This window comes from Myotis yumanensis, unplaced genomic scaffold (assembly GCF_028538775.1).
Source record: "Myotis yumanensis isolate MYYU_CA2020_CCGP unplaced genomic scaffold, mMyoYum1.0.hap1 SCAF_1, whole genome shotgun sequence".
In the NCBI taxonomy this organism is placed as follows: Eukaryota; Metazoa; Chordata; class Mammalia; order Chiroptera; family Vespertilionidae; genus Myotis; species Myotis yumanensis.
Genome location: NW_027223752.1, coordinates 62,216,033 through 62,238,526, shown reverse-complemented (window position 1 = coordinate 62,238,526; position 22,494 = coordinate 62,216,033). Strand labels below are relative to the sequence as shown.

At 47.8% G+C, this 22,494-nt stretch overlaps 1 protein-coding gene across 1 annotated transcript in view; it reads right to left on the bottom strand.

Moving 5' to 3' along the window:
* Positions 1–20,016, bottom strand: part of MYO5C (myosin VC) — a 90,922-nt gene extending 70,906 nt beyond the window's left edge. The window contains exons 1-4 of the mRNA XM_070422669.1: positions 19,889–20,016; positions 7,847–7,957; positions 4,142–4,307; positions 3,441–3,585 (exon numbers count right to left, since the gene is read on the bottom strand). Coding sequence (XP_070278770.1) covers positions 3,441–3,585; positions 4,142–4,307; positions 7,847–7,957; positions 19,889–19,915 — 449 coding nt within the window. The 5' untranslated portion in view covers positions 19,916–20,016. The remainder of the gene's footprint in view (positions 1–3,440; positions 3,586–4,141; positions 4,308–7,846; positions 7,958–19,888) is intronic.
* Between the last annotated feature and the right edge of the window lie 2,478 nt (positions 20,017–22,494).

Genomic DNA, 22,494 nt, shown 5'->3' with positions numbered 1-22,494 from the left:
CAAGAGGCTTCTAGAGTCTGTCGATAAACTTGATGAGATATACAGGAAATCTAATGAGACCCTCGATGGTGTGATAAAGGACCATCTAGAAAGTAAGCATACACTGACTGAAATAAAGAATATTATAAAGACTCCCAACAGCAGACCAGAGGAGGGCAAGAATCAAGTCAAAGATTTGAAATGAGAAGAAGCGAGAAACACCCAACTGGAAAAGCAAAATGAAAAAAGAACCCAAAAATACGAAGATAGTGTAAGGAGCCTCTGGGACAGCTTCAAACGTACCAACATCAGAATTATAGGGGTACCAGAAGATGAGAGAGAGCAAGATACTGAAAACCTATTTGAAAAAATAATGACAGAAAACTTCCCCCACCTGGTGAAAGAAATAGACCTACGGGTCCAGGAAGCGCAGAGAACCCCAAACAAAAGGACCACACCAAGACACATCATAATTAAAATGCCAAGAGCAAAAGACAAAGAGAGAATCTTAAAAGCAGCAAGAGAAAGAAACTCAGTTACCTACAAGGGAATACCCATACGACTGTCAGCTGATTTCTCAACAGAAACTTTGCAGGCCAGAAGGGAGTGGCAAGAAATATTCAAAGTGATGAATAGCAAGAACCTACAACCAAGATTACTTTATCCAGCAAAGCTATCATTCAGAAGTGAAGGTCAGATAAAGAGCTTCACAGATAAGGAAAAGCTAAAGGAGTTCATCACCACTAAACCAGTATTATACGAAATGCTGAAAGGTATCCTTTAAGAAGAGGAAGAAGAAGAAAAAGGTAAAGATACAAATAGTGAACAACAAACATGCATCTATCAACAAGTGAATCTAAGAATCAAGTGAATAAATAATCTGATGTACAGAATGAACTGGTGATTATAATGAATCAGGGACATAGAAAGGGAATGGACAGACTATTCTTGGGGGGGAAAGGGGAATGGGAGATGCGGGAAGAGACTGGACAAAAATCGTGCACCTATGGATGAGGACAGTGGGTGGGGAGTGAGGGCAGAGGGTGGGGCGGGAACTGGGAGGAGGGGAGTTATGGGAGGGAAAAAAAGAGGAACAAATGTAATCTGAACAATAAAGATTTAAAAAAAAAATAAAATAAAATAAAATAAACACATTATTTGGAGAGCCGTTATTCAAAATACGCTTGGGAACATATTTAGGTGCTCTGCAAGCCAAAATGCTCTGCTGCATAACTCAGAGAGCTTAAAAAATGCATTGAACTTTTCATGTCATGAGATTATGGTGGTAGAACTTTATTATAATGCCATTTTATGTATCCAGCATGGCTTATGTGTCAGGGGCTCCGTGAATACTTTACAGGGATTCTCATTCAAGCCTCACAAAAATCCTATGCCGCTTTTACCCATTTTACAGATAAGTAAAACAGTGACTCAGAGAGAGTAAGAGACTTGACCCAGGGCACAGAGCACACAGCCTCCCTTATGAATGCTTGAGAGGACGAGAGGGCCCTTGGCCGGCAGGGTACGATCGGGCTGGGGTTATTAATGCCGGGCTCTCCCGATCCCAGTCTAGCCTCAGAAAGTCCCACAGGAGCCTGTTTTAGGTTTGTTCTGCTACTACAGTTAGACAGACAGACCTGTAGAAACCTGGCTTTTTAAGCTTGAAGCTGGCTCAGCCCTGCAGCTCCAAGCAGCACATACTCTGGTGTCCAGGAGCAGCCCTGGCCCTTTGGGCCCTGAGCCAGGGACGCTAATTAAGGGGATGTCCTGGACCTGCAGGGAGCCAGGGAAAATCCCAGAATGCACTGTGACAACACAGGTGTGTTAGGGTTGGGAGAAAACGTGCTGTGGCAGAAACCAAGGTATTTGGTTATTAATTGGCAATTCCCTACCCAGCATTCACTCTCCCATTTCTTCCTAGGGACTATGCCCCAATTTTTAGTGGGCACAGTGCTGTCCATGTGAAAAACAACATATCCCAGGCTCCTTTGTGGCTAGGCATGGCCAAGTGGGTGGGTCCTGATCAATGAGCTGTGATCAGAAGTGCTCTGCGGGGCTCTGGAAAGTCTCCTTCACCTGGAGGGGCACAACCTTCCCTGGCACTCTGTCACCCAGCATGTGCAGGAAATGGCTAAGTATCAGCTTGGATCCAGCCGGTGTGGCTCAGTGGCTGAGCATCAACCCATGAACCAAGAGGTCACCGGTGTGATTCCTGGTCAGCATACATGCCTGGGTTGCAGGCTCGACCCCCAGAGGCAGCTGATCGATGTTTCTCATCAATGTTTCTACCTCTTTATCCCTCTCCCTCACTCTCTCTCTCTCTCTGAAATCAACAAAAACAATTTTTTTATTTTAAAAGTATTAGCTTGGCCCCAATGACGAGTGCCACCTCAGGGGTGGGGGGCTGCAAGGTACCAGGTCCCTGGTGATTGGCAGAGGTCCTGTGTTAGCCTTGCCTGCCCAGGAGAGAACCACACGCGTCTACCTTGTCTAAGCCGCCATTATCTTTTCCTGATGACAAGCAGTGGAGCTTGGAATGGGTGCACCCAGCTCACAGGTGAGGACCCTGGCGCTGAGGGGACCAGGCCCTGGGCCCAAGGTTACATGGTAAATAATGAGCAGGACCAGGTCCCTCACTTCAGGTTTTCATCTGTGAAATGAGGGCGACGATGGTAGCTCAGCTGACTTCACTGGAGTGTTGGGAGACTCAAAGATTACTGTGAAAGTTGTTTTGCAAATGTGAAAGGATCTACAAAAATAAGGTGGTGTTTTATTCTTCATACATTACAGATGAGGATATTGAAGCCAAAAGAACCTGGTTATGGGAAAAATAAATTACATATGTAGTAAAAATATCTCAGTGCCAATCCCAGCCTCGTACGTGCTGGGTGACCTTGCGCGATGGCTCTGGATTCTGTTTACTGCCCAGGCATCTCCATCACGGCCACCCCGAGGGTGCAAGGATGATGTACAGGAATGTGTGTGTGGTCACAGGAGGCTTTTAATAAATGTTTGCCAGCAAAGCAAGAACTCCACAAGGCCATACAAAAACAAGTGGAAAAATTAGGATAAAACCCAAATCTACACTGGCACCTGTGTTCATCTACCACTGGGCTCTGCTGCCCTGGGTGGGTCAGAAAGCTTCAACACCTCACGGCGGAGAACACGTCAGTATTCCTCCAACCCAACACACTGCAAGAGAGGCACCTGCTAGTCCCTGGTTTGTAGGAACAACTTTTGATCACCCAGAAGGAACAAAACCCAGGAAACTCGGTTTAAACAGGTCAGGTATGCGCTGAGAGTCATTTGCTACTTGGTACACGTAGTCTGCTCTACCAGTGCCCCTCCGGTCTGATGGTCACATCTAATGAGACCAAGCCTGATGTCTCCCTCCCCAGCGAGAACCCAGCAAATGCAGGAGCATTAGGAGAGCCAGAGCAAGCTCGCCTGCAGGAGGCTACCTGGCCATCTGCTTGTACGCCTCTTCTGCCACCGCAAAGATGTGCGGGTCCATGTCGCCCATGTTCTGCCCGCTGTAGGCATGGATGATGGCATCTCCGTAGATGGGCAACTGCTTGTAAGGATTCATGGCCACCAAAATGATTCCTGAGAAGAGACGTTAGACACAGTGATGGGGTTCTTACTGTCACCCCAGCTCTGCCACTTACAAAACCTTCTGTGTGACTCTGGGCAGGTCACTCAGTGCTCTGAATCAGTTCCCTGCCGATGCCACCCCCAGTCTGGGCTACTCTAAGGGGGACCGATGAGGTGACAGATGAGACTGTCCTAACACTGAGAGGCTTTGGCAATTCCCAATGGAAATATGATGATTACGTTATTGCCCCAAATAAGTAATAAATTTATCACCTCCATTGGGAAACTCCAACACAAGCTTCATCCACATATATTTTTCTTGGTAGTCCAACCTTAGCTCTTGTTGAAAATTCTCCCCGCCCAGACACTTCTTTCTATAATAGACTCCCTAAGATCAAATGCTTGTGCCGTTGAGGTGGAAATGTGGGCACATGTTTAGGTGTCACTACACATTTTGACAGACACCAGCAATTCTAATATAAACGTACTATGACATGTGTCATCAGGATGCTCTGGGCAGCATGCACTGTGTCCGCGCCAGTCCCACTCCCGGGAACCCTCTCCTTACCGCTGTAGGTGTAAATGAGTTTGGATTCTGCGAAGCGGATCCTGAGGTTGTGGAGCACCGCGGGCTCGTGGAGGTAGCTGAGGGCCGTGAGGTCATTCTCACCCACGAGGATGTCAGGGTTCCGGAGCGGAGGCAGAGACTCCGGATCAACGGAATAATCCAGCTCCTGTGCACGAAGATACACTTAAAGCTCTGGAAGTGAAAGATGTTGGGTGTTTCTGCTGGACCACCGTCTCTGTCCTCCCTCCCTCCCTTCAGAGTGACCCCCGACACTCTGAAACCAAGCTTATGTAGAGGAATGAGAAAATTATCTTCATGGCTGGCTTTTAAAAAGTGGGAGCCAGGGGGCTGGGGTCTTGGCTGTGTGTCCTAGGACAACTCATTCACCTTCTCTGGGCCTCTCTTCTCTCATCTGTGAAAAGACTGGCTGCACCAGGTCAGGTCCCTCACCCCCAGTCCTACCACAGGCGCCCTACTCGTATGTGGTTTAGGTATTGGGTGCCATGGAAGTTTTGATTTGAAAACAGAATCCTACTGCTAAAAATGACATGGTCACCTAAGGTCCCTTGCAGCGCTAAGGCTGCCGAATCTCTGTTGGAAGTTGACACGCTTCGTGATGAGAAGTGTCTGAAGGGGTCCACGCAGGTGGTGGTCTCTCTGAGCGAGGCTACCAGTGTTCCCGAGGGCTCCCAGCTCCGCCTGCAGGGCTGCCTGTGCTTACCAGCCTCAGCCCTGGGCTGGGGAACCCCAGGCTGGCCTCTCCTCTGCCCATTTCACCTCGTGTTCCGGAGGCAGCTGCCTGAGCAGAGTGAAGGCCCGGTTAGCCTACCTGGCGGTGTCCACGCCTCAGACGCCTGTGCCTTCCAGATGTCAGAGCACCAAGGGACCGATGGCTCCCTGCTCTAACTTCCTTCACTTGCCGTCCACAGCTTGGGGAAGCGACTGAACTAGGGCGCCCAGCGAGCTTGTTTCCCTTCCGCCTTCCCAGGCTGCCTTCCTTTCGATACCTGGTCCTGGACCAGCTCAAGGTGAGCCAGCTGCCCCTTAGCAAGTACCTACTGTGTCAGCACTCGGCACTGGTTATTTCATTTAATCCTCAAAACTGCCTTCCCAGGAGGGCATGACTATCCTGATCAACGGTGAAGGAGACAGACTCAGAGAGGTTCAGCCCTTGTCCCAGGTCACACATGATATGGGTCTGGCTGACCCTGAAGCCTGCATCAGGATGGACCCCATCCACACCGACAGGGGTGTGGTTTGTTTGGTTGCTCGCTCTGTTCTGCATAAGGAGCGCAGCTCTGGACAACAACGGGACGTGAGTCCTCAATGCAGCTGCCGGCTCCATGGTCAATGTCATTATGTTTGCAGAACATTCTTCATCTACACACTTTGAGAATAAAAGAAAAATGCTGCTCATATATAATTTTTACATTCCCTGAGTTTTCTGTTTTAAATTAACAGCCTCCTTTTCCAGTTCAGCCAGTGTGTGTGTGTGTGTGTGTGTGTGTGTGTGTGTGTGTGTGTAAGAAACGGAGGGAGAGAGGGAAAGACAAACAGAAGGGAGAGCCTGGGGGAGAAAATGTGAAGAACATCAGATTGGCAATCGGGGCAGAATTGCCATTCTCCTACACAAAGCAGGCTCTGTCCTTCATGGTACAGACAGAGTCAAGTTACAGAGCAGCCTGGCAGCCTCCATCTCACCTGCCTCTCCCTCCTCCTCCAGGCAGCTGGCTCAGGGCCAGGAATGTCGCCACCTGAGGCCCTGCTGATATTACTAAGGCAGCGAGCCACCGCTGCAGCTGCTGTCTGAGATTGTTCTCCCAGAGCCATCTGATCCCTAATTAGAAGCTTGGCTGTGCACAGGAGGTTTTCCACAAATGCTGCGAGGGGTTTCGGATGGGAAGGGAGAGGCTAATGGAGGCGCAGCATCCTCTACTACATGTCTCTTGCATCTGCACATGCACACCTGGGCCATCTCATTTGATCTGCAGCAACCTCCCTGTGCTGTGGTGCCGTTATTAACCCATTCCACATATGAAGCAATCACAGGGCTCCCGGTCACAGACTAGCGCAGCCGTGGGCAAACTACGGCCCGCGGGCCAGATCCGGCCCATTTGAAATGAATAAAACTAAAAAAAAAAAAAAAAGACCGTACCCTTTTATGTAATGATGTTTACTTTGAATTTATATTAGTTCACACAAACACTCCATCCATGCTTTTGTTCCGGCCCTCCGGTCCAGTTTAAGAACCCATTGTGGCCCTCGAGTCAAAAAGTTTGCCCACCCCAGGACTAGTGAGTAGCTGTGGTAGGATTTGAATCCAGATATTGATTCTAGAGGATGTGCCCTTCACATCTTCCTTCAGTATCTCAGGAAATGATGCCCAAATCCAGGATACTCTGATTGGAAATAGTGTGTCCTGCCTCTAGAGAGGCCATTTGCATGCTTTGGAAATTCCAGCATTTAAATATTCAGATGACCTTCCCCAGACCAACTCTGGCATCCAGCTGGGTCAGGAATCCTCTGTCCAGCTCTGTATCCTCATACTTGATTCTAAAAAGGTAAAGCCACCTTAGCTATGGATCCAGCGGGATGTCATTAGCACTGGGGAGGAATAGGACGCCTCACGATGGGTAAAGCAAAGGCAAATGTGCGGAAGCTGGTCATCAAAAGGCATACCCAGCCTCCGAGAGGACGTCCTCACCAACATGCTCCTCCACAGGCACTGCCCAGCCCCGTCTCTGCCTCGCCACACCAACTCGGACAGAGGCCCTCAGGATGTCACACAAAGCTGGACATTCCTGTCCACCCGTCCCACCTCCCGTCACTTTCCTAATTGCCCCATCATGCTCCCTGTGGAGGTCCCAATTCTTCATGTTTTTATCCACCTGCAGCCGGACTCGCTCTCCCTCTGCTCTCCTCTCACACCTCCCACTCCCGTCTTATTTTCTATCTCTCCCCTCTGTTTTTCTTCCTCTTCCCATCACCCAAGCATATTTTTCCATTGATTTTTAGAGAGTGGAAGGGAGGGGGAGAGACACATAGAGAGAAACACTGATGTGAGAGAGACACATCGATTGGTTGCCTCCTGCACTTGCCCCGACCAGGGCCGGGGATCAAGTCTGCAACTGAGGTACATGACCTTGACAGAAATTGAACCTGGGACCCTTTGGTCCATGGGCCGATGCTCTATCCACTAAGCCAAATAGCTAGGGCTGTCTTCCCATCTTGATGTTGTTTTCTGCCAGTTATGCCTCGGGCTCAAACTACTTCCCTCCAAGGTTCTTGTCTTTGCCCAGTCTCTGAGCTAAGGCCTAGGAAACCAAAATGGCTAATTGCCTTTCAGCCTTTTCCGAACAGTGCGGACTCCCTGGAAATGCAGCACAGGGCACAGGCCTGTCTGCCACACCTCGGTGCTGTCTACCCATCTTGGTGTCCTGCCTGCCCCACCTCAGTGCGAGAGAGGCCCAGCTGAGGTAGGGCACTTTTGGCCTTCAGTTGGGCAGCCTGGGGTGGGGGTAGGGGGGTGGGGAGAAAAGGGGGAGTGGTACACATGAGTGCATCCACAGCACCAGCTGGCCATTTTGGGTGCCCCACATGGGCCTTCCCCTGGCTGCTCCCACAAGGACCATATGCCCCCCACCCCCCCACATACCCCAGTTATCCCTTCATACGTCACGGCAGCCACAGCCTGCGAGGACCTACCGTTCCATCCTCCAGCAGGAGTCGCAGAACTTTGTCACCAACTCTGTAGTCCTTTGCTATTTCAGCAGATTTCCAAACGTCTTCAGGATCCGGAATCCAAACCCTGTTGTACTGACCAACACAATGAGACAGGCTTAATTCCAGAACTTCGACAATAAGACACAGATCACCTGGTGATCAGACTCGAAGGTTTGCTTCTGTTCCTTCATTAGGAACACTTTTACCTAATTTTTGCTGAGGAGGTAAGCTTTGGTGTATCTGCCATGCATCAGGCCTGGCTGCTTCATTTTCTAGACAACGGGATTCCCAAAGCCTCCTATATCCACCTGGAAAGCTGAACCCCTGGGAGTGACAAGAAGTCCCTGAGCACCCCTAAAGGGAAGACCGGAGCGCTGCCTGCAAGCGTTGGAGCAGAGATTGGGTTCCCTGGTGATGTACCATGGGGCTCTGGGCCAGACACTTAACTTCTTGTGCCTCATTTTTCTCATCCATAAAATGGGTACAACAAGGCCTACCTCGCAGATTTGCTGGGAGGTTAAATTAGACACTGTACTTGAAAGCACTCTGCAAAGTGCTGTAGAGGTCATGTCACAGCAGCATTATCCCTGTCTTACCGCCCAGGCCAGCAGCCCAGGGTTCCCACTGTGGGAAATGCAAGTCCAGATGGAGCTGCTGAGCTCAGTTCCCAACAAGCCATCAGTACACCCAGTGCTGATGTGCAAGGCTTCAGGCAGAACCACACCGCTGTGTACTGAACTGTGTCCCTCCAAAATTCATATGTTAAAGGCCTGATTTCCAATGTGACTGGAGATAGGGTCTTTAAGGGGCAGTTAAGGTTAAATGAAGTCATAAGGCCCTGATCTTTAGGATTAGTGTCCTCATAAGAAGAGACCCCAGAGAGCTCGCACACATGCAATCTCTCTTCACCTGATGCGCTGCCGAAAGGCCATGTGAGGAAACAGTGAGAAGGCAGCTGTCTCCACCCAGGGGGAGAAGTTCCCGCCAGACACCAACCCTGCCAACACCCTGATCTAGGACTTCCCAGCTTCCAGAACTGTGAGAAATAGGTGTCTGTTGTTTAGCACCCAGGCTGTGGTATAGTCTTATGTCAACCCAAGCTGATGAACACACATGCCTAATAATTCACATATTAGGAAATTCACAGAATTTACCAGTCATACCTGAATGCTATTCAAGATAAAGACAAGGTGCTTGGTCTGTGTAGCTGAGTGTCGACCCAAGAACCAGCAGGTCATGGTTCATTTCCTGGTCAGGTCATGTGACTGGGTTGCAGGCTCAATTCCCAGTAGGGGGCATGCAGGAGGCAGCCAATCAATGGTTCTCTCTCATCACTGATGTTTCTCTTTCTCCCTCTCCCTTCCTGTCTCTGAAATTAATAACAATATATATATTTTTTTCAAAAACCTTTATTGTTGAAAGTATTACATATGTCCCCCTTGCTCCCCCATTGACCCCTTCTAGCCTGCCTCCGCCCCCCTCCCCAGGCCTTCACCACCCTATCATCTGTGTCCATGTGTCATGCGTATATGCACACAAGTTCTTTGGTTGATCACTTCCCACCTTCCCACCCTCCCCCGCCTTCCTTCCGAATTCTGTTCTTTGTTTCTATGTCTCTGGATCTATTTTGTTTATCAGTATATTTTGTTCATTAGATTCCACATATGAGTGAGAGCATGTGATACTTGTCTTTCTCTGACTGACTTATTTCGCTTAGCATAATACTCTCCAGGTTCCTCCATGCTGTCTCAAAAGGTAAGAGATCTTTCTAATAACTCTATGTGTGTGTATATATATATGTATGTAAATATATATATGTGTGTGTATATATATATATATATATATATTTAAAAAGATAAATATAAGGTGACAGCCAAGTGCTTACACTGCAGCTGCCATCCTAGGGTCCATGCTTCGCTGCTCTCTCTCCTCCAGGCATGCTGTCTGCATCATACCCTTCCACCCAGACCCCGCATCCAAGTCTCCTGTAGCAGTCTGTAAAGTCATTCCTCTGCCCATTCATTCATCCATTCAATAAACACTTGCTAAACATCCATGATGCCTATGTCTGGCACAGTGCTGGGTTACCAAAAAGGAAAGGCATCTTCTCATAGTCACCATGGTCTTCCTACTAACCAGCCAATCACTGGCCTGTGCATATGTGCATATTTGCATCTCTCGGCTCAAGTACCAGCAGTGTCTATCAGTAGGGCGCCCCTCCAGGATACCCTAACATCTTGGGACATAAGCAGGCCAACAGGGACAGGAACTGAAAAGCACCCCCATGAAGACATTAAGCAGCACCTAGGAAAGAAAGCTCTTGAATCTAAAGGCTCGGTAGCCGAGGATGCCAGATCTGGATGAAGCGTGAGAGGCCGGCAGTGTCTGACCCTCACTGCCCACAGAACACTGGCCACCAAGTTCCCCAGGAGCAGAGCTAAGATGAGCTCCACAGTTTTCATAACAGTCCCAAACTGGAAACGGGCTAAATGTCCATTGATGTGAGAATACATTTTAGAAAGAGTAGACATACAACTGTGGCATACGCACACAATGGAATCCTACTAACCAACACAAAGTCAACTACTGATACAACCAAGAACTTGAATGAATCTTTGAAGCACTAGCTTTGCACAAACGAGTACATTCTGTATAGGTATCCTTACATGAAGTGCAGAACAGGTTAAACTAACATACAGTGGGGAAAATCCAAGCAGTATTGCCTCTCGGAGTAGCTAGGGCCTGGGAGTAACTGGGAAGGTGCCTGAAGGAATGTTGTTGGGTGATGGCTACATTCGATGTCTTGATGGGGTTTGGGTTACACAGGCGCTAAGCACTTTCAAACTTCAGAGAACATAGACTTAAGATTTGTGCATTTTGTTGTCTGGAAATTTTACACACAGAACAAAAAAGAACTCTTAACAATATGCATACTGAAGTATTTAGGAGGATGGGTATTGACATATACAATTTTCTCTAAAATGCTTCCAAATATAAGATGGGTGGAGGGCTGCATAGAAGGATAGAAAGATGGATAGATATGTGATACATCAAATATGGTGAAATGTTCATGCTCAAATCTAGGTGGTGGGACAGATGCTTACTGTAGAGTTCGTTCAACTTTATGCTTAAAATTTTCATAACAAGATGTTGGAGGAAATAAAAAATAAGTATAAGACATAATTCAGGGTTTCAGTACTAGACTTGGGCAAAGTTGGCTGAGGAGCATAGCTATTAATCTCCTAGTTAATATAAATTGCTTCACTTAGTAATATATATATCTATTTAAAATTGGTTGGATATCAATCATGACTCCCTAAGTTATTTGGGTTGCTTTAATTACTGACAGCTACTTAAGAGCAGAAGCTTGCTGAAATGTAGCATGGGAGGGTAAGACTTGAGAGAGGGAGAGGGAGAGAGAGGAAGCATGACTTGGCAGACAATGACACATACTCAGATACACCCCGCCCCCTGCAGATAGGTGGACATAAGCCTAATAAACACAGACAGGCACACCTCTCAGACAGACGCCCACACTCTATGCATCCTTGTTGCCATGGCTACCATTTTCTACCTCAGGTCTGCTACTGAAAATATTTCTTACTAACTTCATAAAGCTGAAATCATTAACAGAATATCCCAATTTATCACGAATTGGCCACGGTAGGATTTTAGAGCTGAAAGGGCCCATGAAGGCTGTCTACTCCAGGTGTTCTTCACACATAGCTGCAGAAAGCTGACTTCCGTGAAACGGGGGGAAAGAGGTGAAAATGGAGGTGTCCAGGCGGGAGCGCAGAGGGGGCTGCGGCTGACGTCTGTCAAGTCCTCCAAGGAATCCTGGGGTCTGAGAAGTAATGTTCAAATCCCTCAGCCAATCTAGGCCTTTTGTTTTCCTGATCCCTAAACTGGAGCCCAGAGAGGTCAGTAACCCACCAGATACCACACAGAGAGTCTCAAAGGTGCGGACTCCAGGGGAGCCAGGGCCAGCACTCCTACTTGAACTACTTGTTAACTACAGGAGTCTGGCCCTGAAAATAATTCTGATTTCTCCTGAGCATGTGGGGGTCTGCAGTGCGGACACATTCTTGGGACCATGTGCAACCACCTGTTGAGGGCGCACAGATTCTCCCAGCACTCGGGTTACATCTGTTTCATTGGTTTATTTCAGCTCAAAGTAGTGTTACATGGTAGGCACTATTAGGACGTATGGAACCAAGTGTCTGCTTCTCTTCTGGTGTGAACACAGCGGCCTCCCTGGCCCCCCTGAGTTCCCAGGCCCTCCATCCCCCACTGGGCCCGGTGCCTCTACCGACAACGCTGCCAGTCATCTAGGCTGAAACCCAGCCTGGTAAGTAAACACACCAAAGTTTACCCAGTTCCACAGAAGTTACACCCATTCGGTCCCTCCCTTCTTCCTCTCATTCCTTTACCCACAAGGCAACACTTCAAACCGGAGGGAGAGCTAACTTTACAGCATTTAGACAAACAAACGCAGTCCCTGCAAACAATGTGACTAGCTCTCATGTGACCTCCCCAGTGTGGTTCCTTTTCCTGAAGCAGGAGCCACCGGACTCAGGCCACCCTCTGGGGGCAGGCCCATCTCCCACACCTTCTCTGGGAATCCTCCCCCAGGCCGGGCGATCGTGGTGTCCCTAAGCCATGGGAGGCTCGGGAATGAGGCAAAGGAACTGACCCTTAAGAAGTGATATGTTCCCAGGAACATGTTTGATCCGCATACCCCACATGCTCACGTGAGAGAGAGCAGCATCTTCTCAGGTTGCCCACCCATTTGAGGGGTTCCACTGGCATCTACAGACCTCACATGGATCATGGAATATCACCGGTTTCCACCCCAGCCACCTTCTGGCCTGGAAGGGACTCTACTAGTACACGTTCTGGGTCAGCCAGGCCAGAGTGGTGACACAGTGCTCCCTCTCTCCCTCCTCCTCTTCCCTCGTTCCCCAGGGCCCTTCTTAGGCCTCCTCTAGTGTCTCCCAAAGTCCTTCCTGGTCTCTTCTCACAACATGGTTTCCAAGACTGTGTACCACTGAGTCCTCCAGCCCAGCTCTCCCCATGAGTCTAGACCACAATTCCAATTGCCTTCTAGACATCAACCCCCAAATGTGCTCAGACACAAATCCCAAGCTCAAGTGATCATTATGCCTATCTTATCCAACTTCCCTCCTTGGGTCACCCCCTTGTGAATCTGCCCTCTGTCTGCTTCCCACCCAAACCACCAGCAGTTTATAGAGCACCCTGAACACTTCGAGTCCTTCCACCCCCGAGCCACCCTCCTCCCCCATCACTGAGCAACTGCTTTGAGCAGTCGAGTCAGCTCAAAATCCCCTTCTCTGTGGCACTTTCCCTGGCACCCTCACCCCAGGCAGAGTTGAATGCTTCCTCTTTAGAGCTCTCTCTACCCTTCCCAGGTTTCTGGGTCACTTCCATCTTCCCCCACTGACATTTGAACTTAAAGAACGTTGTCTTTTTGCCCTGGAACCCAATATAATGATTTCCCCCTAGCTAGCACTAGATGTTCAATGAACATCTTTGAACAAAAATTTGAATTTGCAGTAGTAGTCCAGTTGCATCAATGAAAGACTAGGTGGTAGTTTAGACTTTATGTCCTCCCCTTTTTTTATTCTTTTGAACTACCCATATATAATACAACAGATAAATATAATTAATAATATAACATAATAATATAAATTATATTATTAAATATAATTTTTCAGAGTTGTTGATGATATATAGAAATCTAAAAGCTGCTTAGAAGAGCCAAAAGGAAAGTCATTAAACTGAATTTTGACCTTAGTTTAGCTACGGACCCCAGACTGCTAGTCAAGACACTTCAAAATAAAAGTGCTGCAGGGGGAAAAAAAGATACTTCACATCTGAATTTAAGCAAAACTTCAATGAAGATGTCTGTGAGTTCTTCATGCACAAGTGAAAGAAGCAAACAGTTGAAGGATAATAGAATTTGTGAATCTGTGGCTAAAACCAGTCATAACCTGAGTTCTGATGAATGAGTGAGAATACTTTAAGGAAGGTCTTCAGAGACGCCATAGAGCTCTGGTGCCTCATCTCCATTCATCACTTTCACCAACATCTCAGATGAAAAACACAACACCTGTGCATCAAATATCAGATGAAATATTATTAGCCAAGGATGGTCAGGACTGCTAAAGGTTTTGACAATCTGCAGAACACTAAACAACAAGTTGGAAAATTTAATAGGGATAAATGTAAAATCCAGTATACAGGGACCCAAAATCAACAGTATTATAATAACATCAATATTAAAAAAACTTTTATTAAGCATTGTGTGTCAGGTATTTTGCTAAGGATTTTACACAGATGATTTAATCCTTACAACGACTGGTAAAACCTAAGTCCATTTTATGAATGTGGAAACCCAGGAGGTTAAGTAACTTGTACAGTGTCACCCAGTGTCACCCAGAACCAAGACTCAACCTCAGCCACCACCTACAGGAGCAGCTCTCCTTGAAACAAACGGAAGAGGAACTTAATGCTGGCCTGCACTGAGGGCAATCACAGGAGTTGCATCCCCCAGTCCCATGGTACTCATGGCTCAGCAGACCAGCTGTAGAAAATAGTGCCACTAAGATGAGATAGATATCAGGTATCGAAATTCACCCAGAGGAAGGTGGCCTTGATGCTGAGGGTCTGGAATGATGCTGTAAGAGAAAAGGCGGGTGTACTGTCACTCTCCCCAACCTCTCAGCCCCGCCCACGTGGCATTCTCAGCAGCTGTCAAGCCTCTGGGCTTCCTTTGTTCTAAATATCTCCAAGTCTTCAACTCCTGTGGCCACGGCCTCAGGTCCCCGCCTCCTTTCTGAGGCTATCCCATGCCTGGTGCCTGTCTTATAGCTTCCGACCCCAGTCCTCCACGTCCCTCTCTTCAGCCTGTGACCATGCTCAGGGGTCCCCTTTTGCCCTCACAGGTGTACTGAAAGAGAAGCAATGCCAAGAACCTCCTAGTGGCCAAACCTAATGACGCTTCCTCGGCCTTCACCCCCCTTGACCTTTTGGCAGCTGACTGCCCAGTCTTCAGTTACTGACACACATGGACTTCCTCCCTGGTTTGAAAGGAAGAAGGCCATATAGAAACATATATATTATGTTTATGATCACACAGCATATATAATTTTTGAACCCTCATTATTTATGTAACACAGGCATTTTCCCCATATTGCTAAGAACTCTTCATTAAGTAGCATTTTTAATGGCTTCATACTACTCCATCCTGTAGGTCTTCTATAATCCATCAAATTCTACCCTTTTGCTGGACATTGGGTTTGTTTCCATTTGTTATTAGAAGAAATAATGTGATAAACAACCCAGCGTAAAAGGAGGCTGCTACGAAGGGGATGGACTTCCCACCAGTCCTCTGTGTGGGAGGAAGGTCAGATCTCTTAAAGAGGAGGAAGATGATAAGGCCGTAAAACCAAGGGGATGGTAGTGGGAAGGGTTAAGAACTTAGGCTTTTAATCCTGGCTCCATCACATCTATGGAACCTTAGGCAATTTAACCTGGGACATTTGTAAAATTGGGATATTGGTTATTCAGATTAAGTAAAAGAAGGCAAATAAAGTTTTGAGGATAGTATCTGGCACATAAAAAGTACTCAGTGACTGAGATAAAAGTAACCATCATCAACATCATCATTTTCATGCCTGCAGCTTTTTCTGAGAGCAGAAAAACTCATTCGCTCAAGCATGCACACATCAAACACGTACTGAATGCCCAGTGCTCCATGTTCTCTAGAAGCTCTTGGTCAACAGGGGAGACAGAGAGCTAATGAGCTGTTCACAGTCATATTAAAGGTGCCGGTTGGAGGGCAAAGATTTCTCAGAAGAGGTCCTGCTCAAATGGAATCTGGAAGGTGCAGGCCGGGGTGAGCAAAGGAGAGACAGAGACAGACAAACATTCCGAGCAGGGGGAGCCCAGGTGCCCAGGCAGAGGAATGCACTGAGAGGCAGCAAGAAGTCGGTGCAGCCTGTGCCAGGGGGTGGGAGGCAGGGGGTGGGAGGTGAGGCAGAGGCAGGACGTCATGGCCGGTTAGCGAGTCTGAAAGTGACGGAGCTCTAGGGGGCCTCAAGAAGAGAATGGCCAGACTGGTTTTTCCCAGCGTGGAGCTGCTGGGTCAAATGCTGTGGACATTTCTAAGGCATGTCGCCACACTGCACTGGAAAAGAGATGGGCCGTTGTATACTTTCCCCGAAGCAACTGTTGTTCTCCCAGGAGTCCCTGTTTCTCGGAACCTCTCTTCCTTGGTTCCGGATGCTGGCTCTCCTGTCTCCTCCTCCCTGCCCTGGCTCTAGCCCCGGCCCCTCTCCCTCCTCTCCCTCCCTGATCAGATGCATCTCCCAGGGTCCTGTCCTGGCCCTCTTCTCTCCCTTGGTGAGGCCCTCACTGCCTGGGCTTCAGCTCCACCTCTGGGCACAAGACTCCTGGCCCATCCTCTGGAGTCTACACAAACCTGCAACTACCCGGAAGCCCACCACCACCTCAACCCTGGCAGGGATTTGCCTCACAACTTTCCTAAGAAATATCCCCGCCGCCTGATGTCCCTAGTGCCAACGGTGCGCCCCGACTCTCAGTCACCCAGACGCTAACCTCCATGTCATCCTTGCTCACCCCTCTCCCGCACACACCCCAGTCCAGTCTCTCCTCTCACCTATCTCCACATGCTCTCCGGACTCTGCCTCATCCTCCATTTCCAATACTGCAGCCCCACGTCTTTCCCGGGCAGTCAAGAAGACCTGACAAATCAACAATGTGACTCTGGCCTCTCTCTCATGGGCACAGAGTCCCACGGCCCCACTGGCACACCCAACCTCCTAAAACACTGCCCTTGATCCTGTCTCCCCCTCCCCGCTTAAAACCTTCACCAGAGTGTAAGGCCCTGGCTTACCTCTGGCTGCCATGACCCTCCCCCTCTCGGCTCTGTTGCCCAGCATGCTCCTCCCTGCCCTCTACGCCTTAGCAGGCTGGATTACTTGTCATTTCTCATTTCTCACTAATCAGAAAACCCCCTGAGAGGCAGGACTATCACTTAAAAACACAAACAATGCTTTCTAACCTTCCCCACGCATAAAGTTTTATATACAGAAAGTGCCCAATAAATATTTTATGGGAGAGAGTATGCCTGTCTTCAAGACTATGCAGGAAGAGCTTAGACAGCGGCCAGGCAGGTAACTGTGTAAAGGGGGTGACTGGGGCAGCCAAGCGATCATGGGGTCGGTGTGGCTGCCACACAGGGATCCCTGAATGGACAGCCCGCCCACCACCCTACTGCGGGGTCACTATTTGCCTGGGTGCAGAAATGCGTTTCAGCTTCTTTTAAAACATTGTGTGGCTAAGATGGCGTGTGGGTTAAATGTGGCTAAGGGTCTCCAGTCACAAACATTTGACTTAGGCCAATCCTGTGGGCTGACATTCTAGGACAATCCACTAGATCTTTAGGCTCAGGAGGGTGAATAAAGGGTGAGGTGGGGGGAAGAGGGGGGGAGTGGTAGGGAAGCAAGGGAGAGGGTTTAGATTTCATCTAAGAAAGAAATCTTTGATTTCACTTATATGTGGAATTTAAAGAACAATGTAAATGAGCAAACAAAACAGAAACAGACCCATGGATACAGACAACAGACTGATGGTTGCCAGAGGGGAGGGCGGTTGGGCGACCGGGTGAAAAGATTGAGAAGTACAGATCGGCAGTTAGAGAATAGTCATGAGGATGTAAAGTACAGCATAGGAAATGTAGTCAATTATATTGTAATAACTATGTATGGTGCCAGGTGGGTACTGGAAATACTGGGGGAAACCCTTTGTAAAGTATATGAATGTCTAACCACTATGCTATACACCTGAAAGTAATACAAAATATTATTGAATGCAAACATTCATTATAAAGTGTATGCTGCCCTGACCGTGTAGCTCAGTTGGTTAGAGTGTCATCCCAATATGCCAAGGTTGTGGGTTCGATCCCTGGTCAGGGCACATACAAGAATCAACCACTGAATGCATAAATAACCCCTCCCTCCTTCTCTACCTCCTTTCCTCCCTGTCTCTCTCTCTCTAAAATCAGTAAATAAATTTTAAAAATGAAGTGTGTGCTGATATGGAAAAGAATAGTAAAGAATATGTGAGAATATATATTACCATTTTCCTTCTCTGAAAATGTACACGAAATACTCTGTAGGTTTTTTTTTTCTTGAGAGAGAGGAATAGGGTGTGAGAGGAATATGGCGGGGGGGGGGGGGGGCGGGAATTGAGTATATTTTTTAAAAAAGAAATCTTTAACAAAATCTTCCTAAAGCCTAAACAGGCAGCTACATAAACTCTGAAATTGACACAGTGGGGGGCTGACTGCCCACCTGGAAGGAAGGCGGCAGCCTAGGGACACGTGTGCCTACTTGGACACCAAGTGGGTAGGGGCAGCCATCAAGGTTCCTCTGGCTCTGGGATTCTCAGAACAGAAACAGACTCAGATTCTCTATCCATTCAAGCTCATCTCTAGAAAACTCTACCATATCCGTTTTCCTACACTGTGCCTGGTCCGAGTTAGCATTTCATGTACGGGTGGACAAACGTAGGTTTACAGTTGTAATACAAATAAATAATACAATAATTAATAATCTAAGAATAAATTCTGTGTTTTGTGTACTCACAACTGTAAACCTACATATATTTATGAGGCACTTGGTGATAGGGAGTGGGAGGGATTGTTACCTAAAATGGGTTAACAGTTTTCTCTGTCCTCCACAGTATCTTCCAAGAATGGTTTGTTCAAGAACTTTTTCTTTCTTTTTTTTTTTTTTTTTTTTTTTTTTTACCTCCAGTAAATTGAAGACCAAAGAAGCACTGTTGGCTATTTGATGGCTCATATTCTCATTGGTAAAACTAGCCCAGAATAGAGGCAATTCAAACACTGTCCATTTAGAACTCTAGTTAATGGAAACACATGCATTAGAGGGGGAAACGTCTGTTACTAATTAAACAAGGTAGAAGAAAAAGACTGCTTAGACTACTGAAATATTTACTTACAATTATCGTTTCCATCTATAGCAAAAGTGTCTTTAAATATAAAGAAAAGGCATGTGTCAGGACAAATGAATGGTCTGTAGTCTCATCAATTTGAATCCTGGGGATGAGGGTATAGTAGGAGGAATGGCTTTATGGCGATTGAAATGGATTTTTTTCCCAAGGGCCAACACTTTCACACTTTTGATCCCAATTATTAGCCAAGGTCATCTCAGAGAGTTCTGGACACCGAGTGGGAATGCCGTCCTTCCTCCCTAAAGTGTGGAGCCCTCGGCCCCCACGGGAGATGGGGTTTCCGAGGCTGCGCTAGTGACTCCTGCAGCCAGGGGTGTGTATGCAAGGTGGTGTACACACGGCAAAGCTCCACATCCGTGTTGAGTGAGGAGCCCGGGTTCCTAGCAGCCCCCAAACCTCTAGGGTGAGGCCTGGGCCACCCGTCTCGGCTGCTGCGACTCTGGCCTCGGATGAACCCAAACACGCGCGCACCCCGGAGACCCAGCAAGTCTAGCAGCAGCAGCCTCAGCACCGCGCTCTGAGCTTCCGAGCCCAGTAGTTCAAAGGGCTCCCAGGAGGCCGGGGGGATGATGGATGCGATTATTCTCCCGCGGCTGAGATTTCCACGTGCTCGCGGGCAACAGCCTCCACCTGCGGCTCTGAGCGACGCGGAGAAGGGCCTGACGCGCGACCCCTGGAGCCCAGGCACCTGTGACACTCGGTCTTCCCGTCCCGAGGGGACCCAGGCTCCAGGGGCGCCTTTCCCATGGACAGGGACCGGGTCCCCGCGGCGGGGCGGGGGGGGGGGGGGGGGGGCGAGGTTCCCCGCGCCCTCATTCCCGGGCTCCCCGCGGCCCCTCCGGGCCTCGGGCGCGCCAGGCGCACAGGAGCGGCCGGGCCCAGGTACAGTCAGCACTAGCGCCCGCCGCTTCCTTCCCGGCTCCTTCCCTCCCGCCCCCCGCCTACCTGCGTGTACAGCGCGGCCACCGCCATGAGCGAAGGCGCCTGGGCAGCTCGGGGCCGCGACGGGGCGACGCGCGGGGCTGGGCCAGCGGCTCTGAGGCCCCGGGAGGTGGCCGTTCGGGGCGCCGCGTCAGCAGCGCTGGGCCGTCCAGCGGGAGAAGTTTCCTGCGGATCCACAAACTTTCCCGAGGGCTGCGGCCCGAGGAGGGAGGCGCGGATTGGTCCCTCCGGCCCGACTCCTCGCGGCGATTGGCCGGGGCGGGGGCGGGGCAGGGCGCGGCCCTCCTCCCGGTGAGTGTCTGCGGGGAAGTGCGTCCACCTGCGGGGCGAGCGCCCCTCCAAGAACTAGGCGGAGCGCGCTGCGCTGTCCCGCCCGCAGGGAACAGGTGTGTCCCAGGTTGTCCCGGCCCAGGTTCCAGCTCCCTTAAGTCTCTGCGTTTTTACTGTCAAGAGCAGAAGGACATGACCATTTCCATAGAAAACCCAAGAGAATCAACAAGCGTGTGAGAGCTCAGCCAGGTGACCATATTCAAAATAAAATATAAAAATGAATAACTTTCCTTTATATCCGCAATAACCATTTAGAAAATACGAAGAAAGTAAAATAGGAAAATAAGATATTTATAATATCAACGAAAATACACAGTGTCCAGAAATTACACTAACAAAAACGCACTTGGCCTTTGTGCAGGAAATGTTTAAATTTCCCTTCATGGGCATAAAAGACCTCAGTACATGGGGAGACATGTCAGTTTCATGGATGGGACTATTTAATATTGTACATGTGCCAATTCTACCCAAATTAATAATATATAAGCCTAATATATTTGGAACAAAAACCCTAGCAGGACTTCTGGAAAATTTTACGATTGGTTGACATTTCTTATGGTCTAAAGTCCCACCCTGGTTGAGCACCAGCCTCTGGAAAGTGTGTGGATTGCTGGAAAACTTCTGCAAGATGGCTCAGCAATGCTCCGTAGTTTTCAGTGTGCAAGTCTGGCACTTCCTTTACTAAACTGATTCTCAGGCATATTATCCTTTTTTATGCTATTATGAATGTATATAAATGATTTCTTAATTTCACTTCCCAATTGATTATTGCTAATATAGAGAAATATAATTGATTTTTGTATATAGATCTTATAGCTTGTGACCTTTCCTGAATTTATTATAGTAATTTTTTTGTGGATTCCTTAGGATTTTCCACATACAAAATGTCATTTGCAAGCGAATACACTTTTAACTTTCTTTTCAGCCTGGTTGCATTTATTTTTGTATGTGCCTATTGAGTTGGCTAGAACCACCAGCACAATGTCGAGTGGCAGTGGTAAGAACCAATAGACATCCTTGTCTTGTTCCCAATCTAAGGGGGAAAGCATTCCACTTTTTGTTTCATGTGGGGTTTTTTTTGGCATTAATTATAAGGTTAGCAGTAGGTCTTTCCATACATGAAGTTTCTTTTATTCCTAGTTTGTTAGGATATTTGCTTTTCTCAATATTGAATGGAATTGATATATTTTTCTCTTTTTTTCTCAACCTGTGTTTGTTTTTTAATCTATAGACAGCAATACAGTTGGGTCTTGTTTTTTGTTGTTGTTATTGTTGTTGCTTTTTTGTTTTTTAAATCCAGTTTCACAATCTCTGCTTCTGGTGGAAGTGTTTAATCCATTCACATTTAATGTAACCATTGATATGGTTGGATTTATGATTGACATCTTTTCTATATGGCCGAGGTTTTTTTTATCCCTCTGCTTCTCTTTTACCGATATTTGTGGTGATAGATTTTTTTAGTGTATCATATTAATTCCTACCTTTAAAAGAACTATATTTCTTGAGTTAATTTTTTTAAATCCTTACCCGAGGATATTTTTTCCATTGATTGTTAAACAAAGTGGAAGGAAGGGAGGAGGGAGAGAGAGAGAAACATTGACACGAGAGGAATACATCGACTGGTTGCCTCCTGCTTTGCCCAAACATGCAACTGAGGTATGTGCCCTGTACGTGCCCTTGACTCTAAGACCCTTTGGTCCCCAGGCTGTCGCTCCAACCACTGACCCAAACTGACCAGGCTCTTTGAGTTAAATTTTTAGTGGTACCTCTCTAGGGATTAACTCATGCATTTGAACTCATCACAGATACTTCAGTTTAATACTGTATTACTTTCCTGCAGCTGTTGTAACAAAGCACCACAAACTGGGTGGCTTAAAACAACAGAAACATATTCTCTCAGAGCTCAGTGTGGGGTTTTTCTGCACTCCACTCCAATCAAGGGAGCCCTCCCAAGGCAAAGCTGCTGGTTTTCACGGCTCCCCAACTGTGGCAGAACTACCACATGATCGAACTGGCGGAGGGGAGGAGGATGGAGTAGCCCCAGCCAACAATGTCAAATTCCATTGTTCTTACTCAGAGTTCACTGGTTTTCCATGGATAACCATTACTAATTGGTTGTGTGCTATTGATCAATTTATAGGGCTCTACAAGTGTGGTTTTTGAGGAGAGTCTTTGTTGAGCTCCTTCCTCAGTCTGCCATACCAGGTGGCAAAAGTCTGCTGAAAAATAAAAATTTATTGCAATATGATTCTCATACTATAAACTTCACCCATTTAATT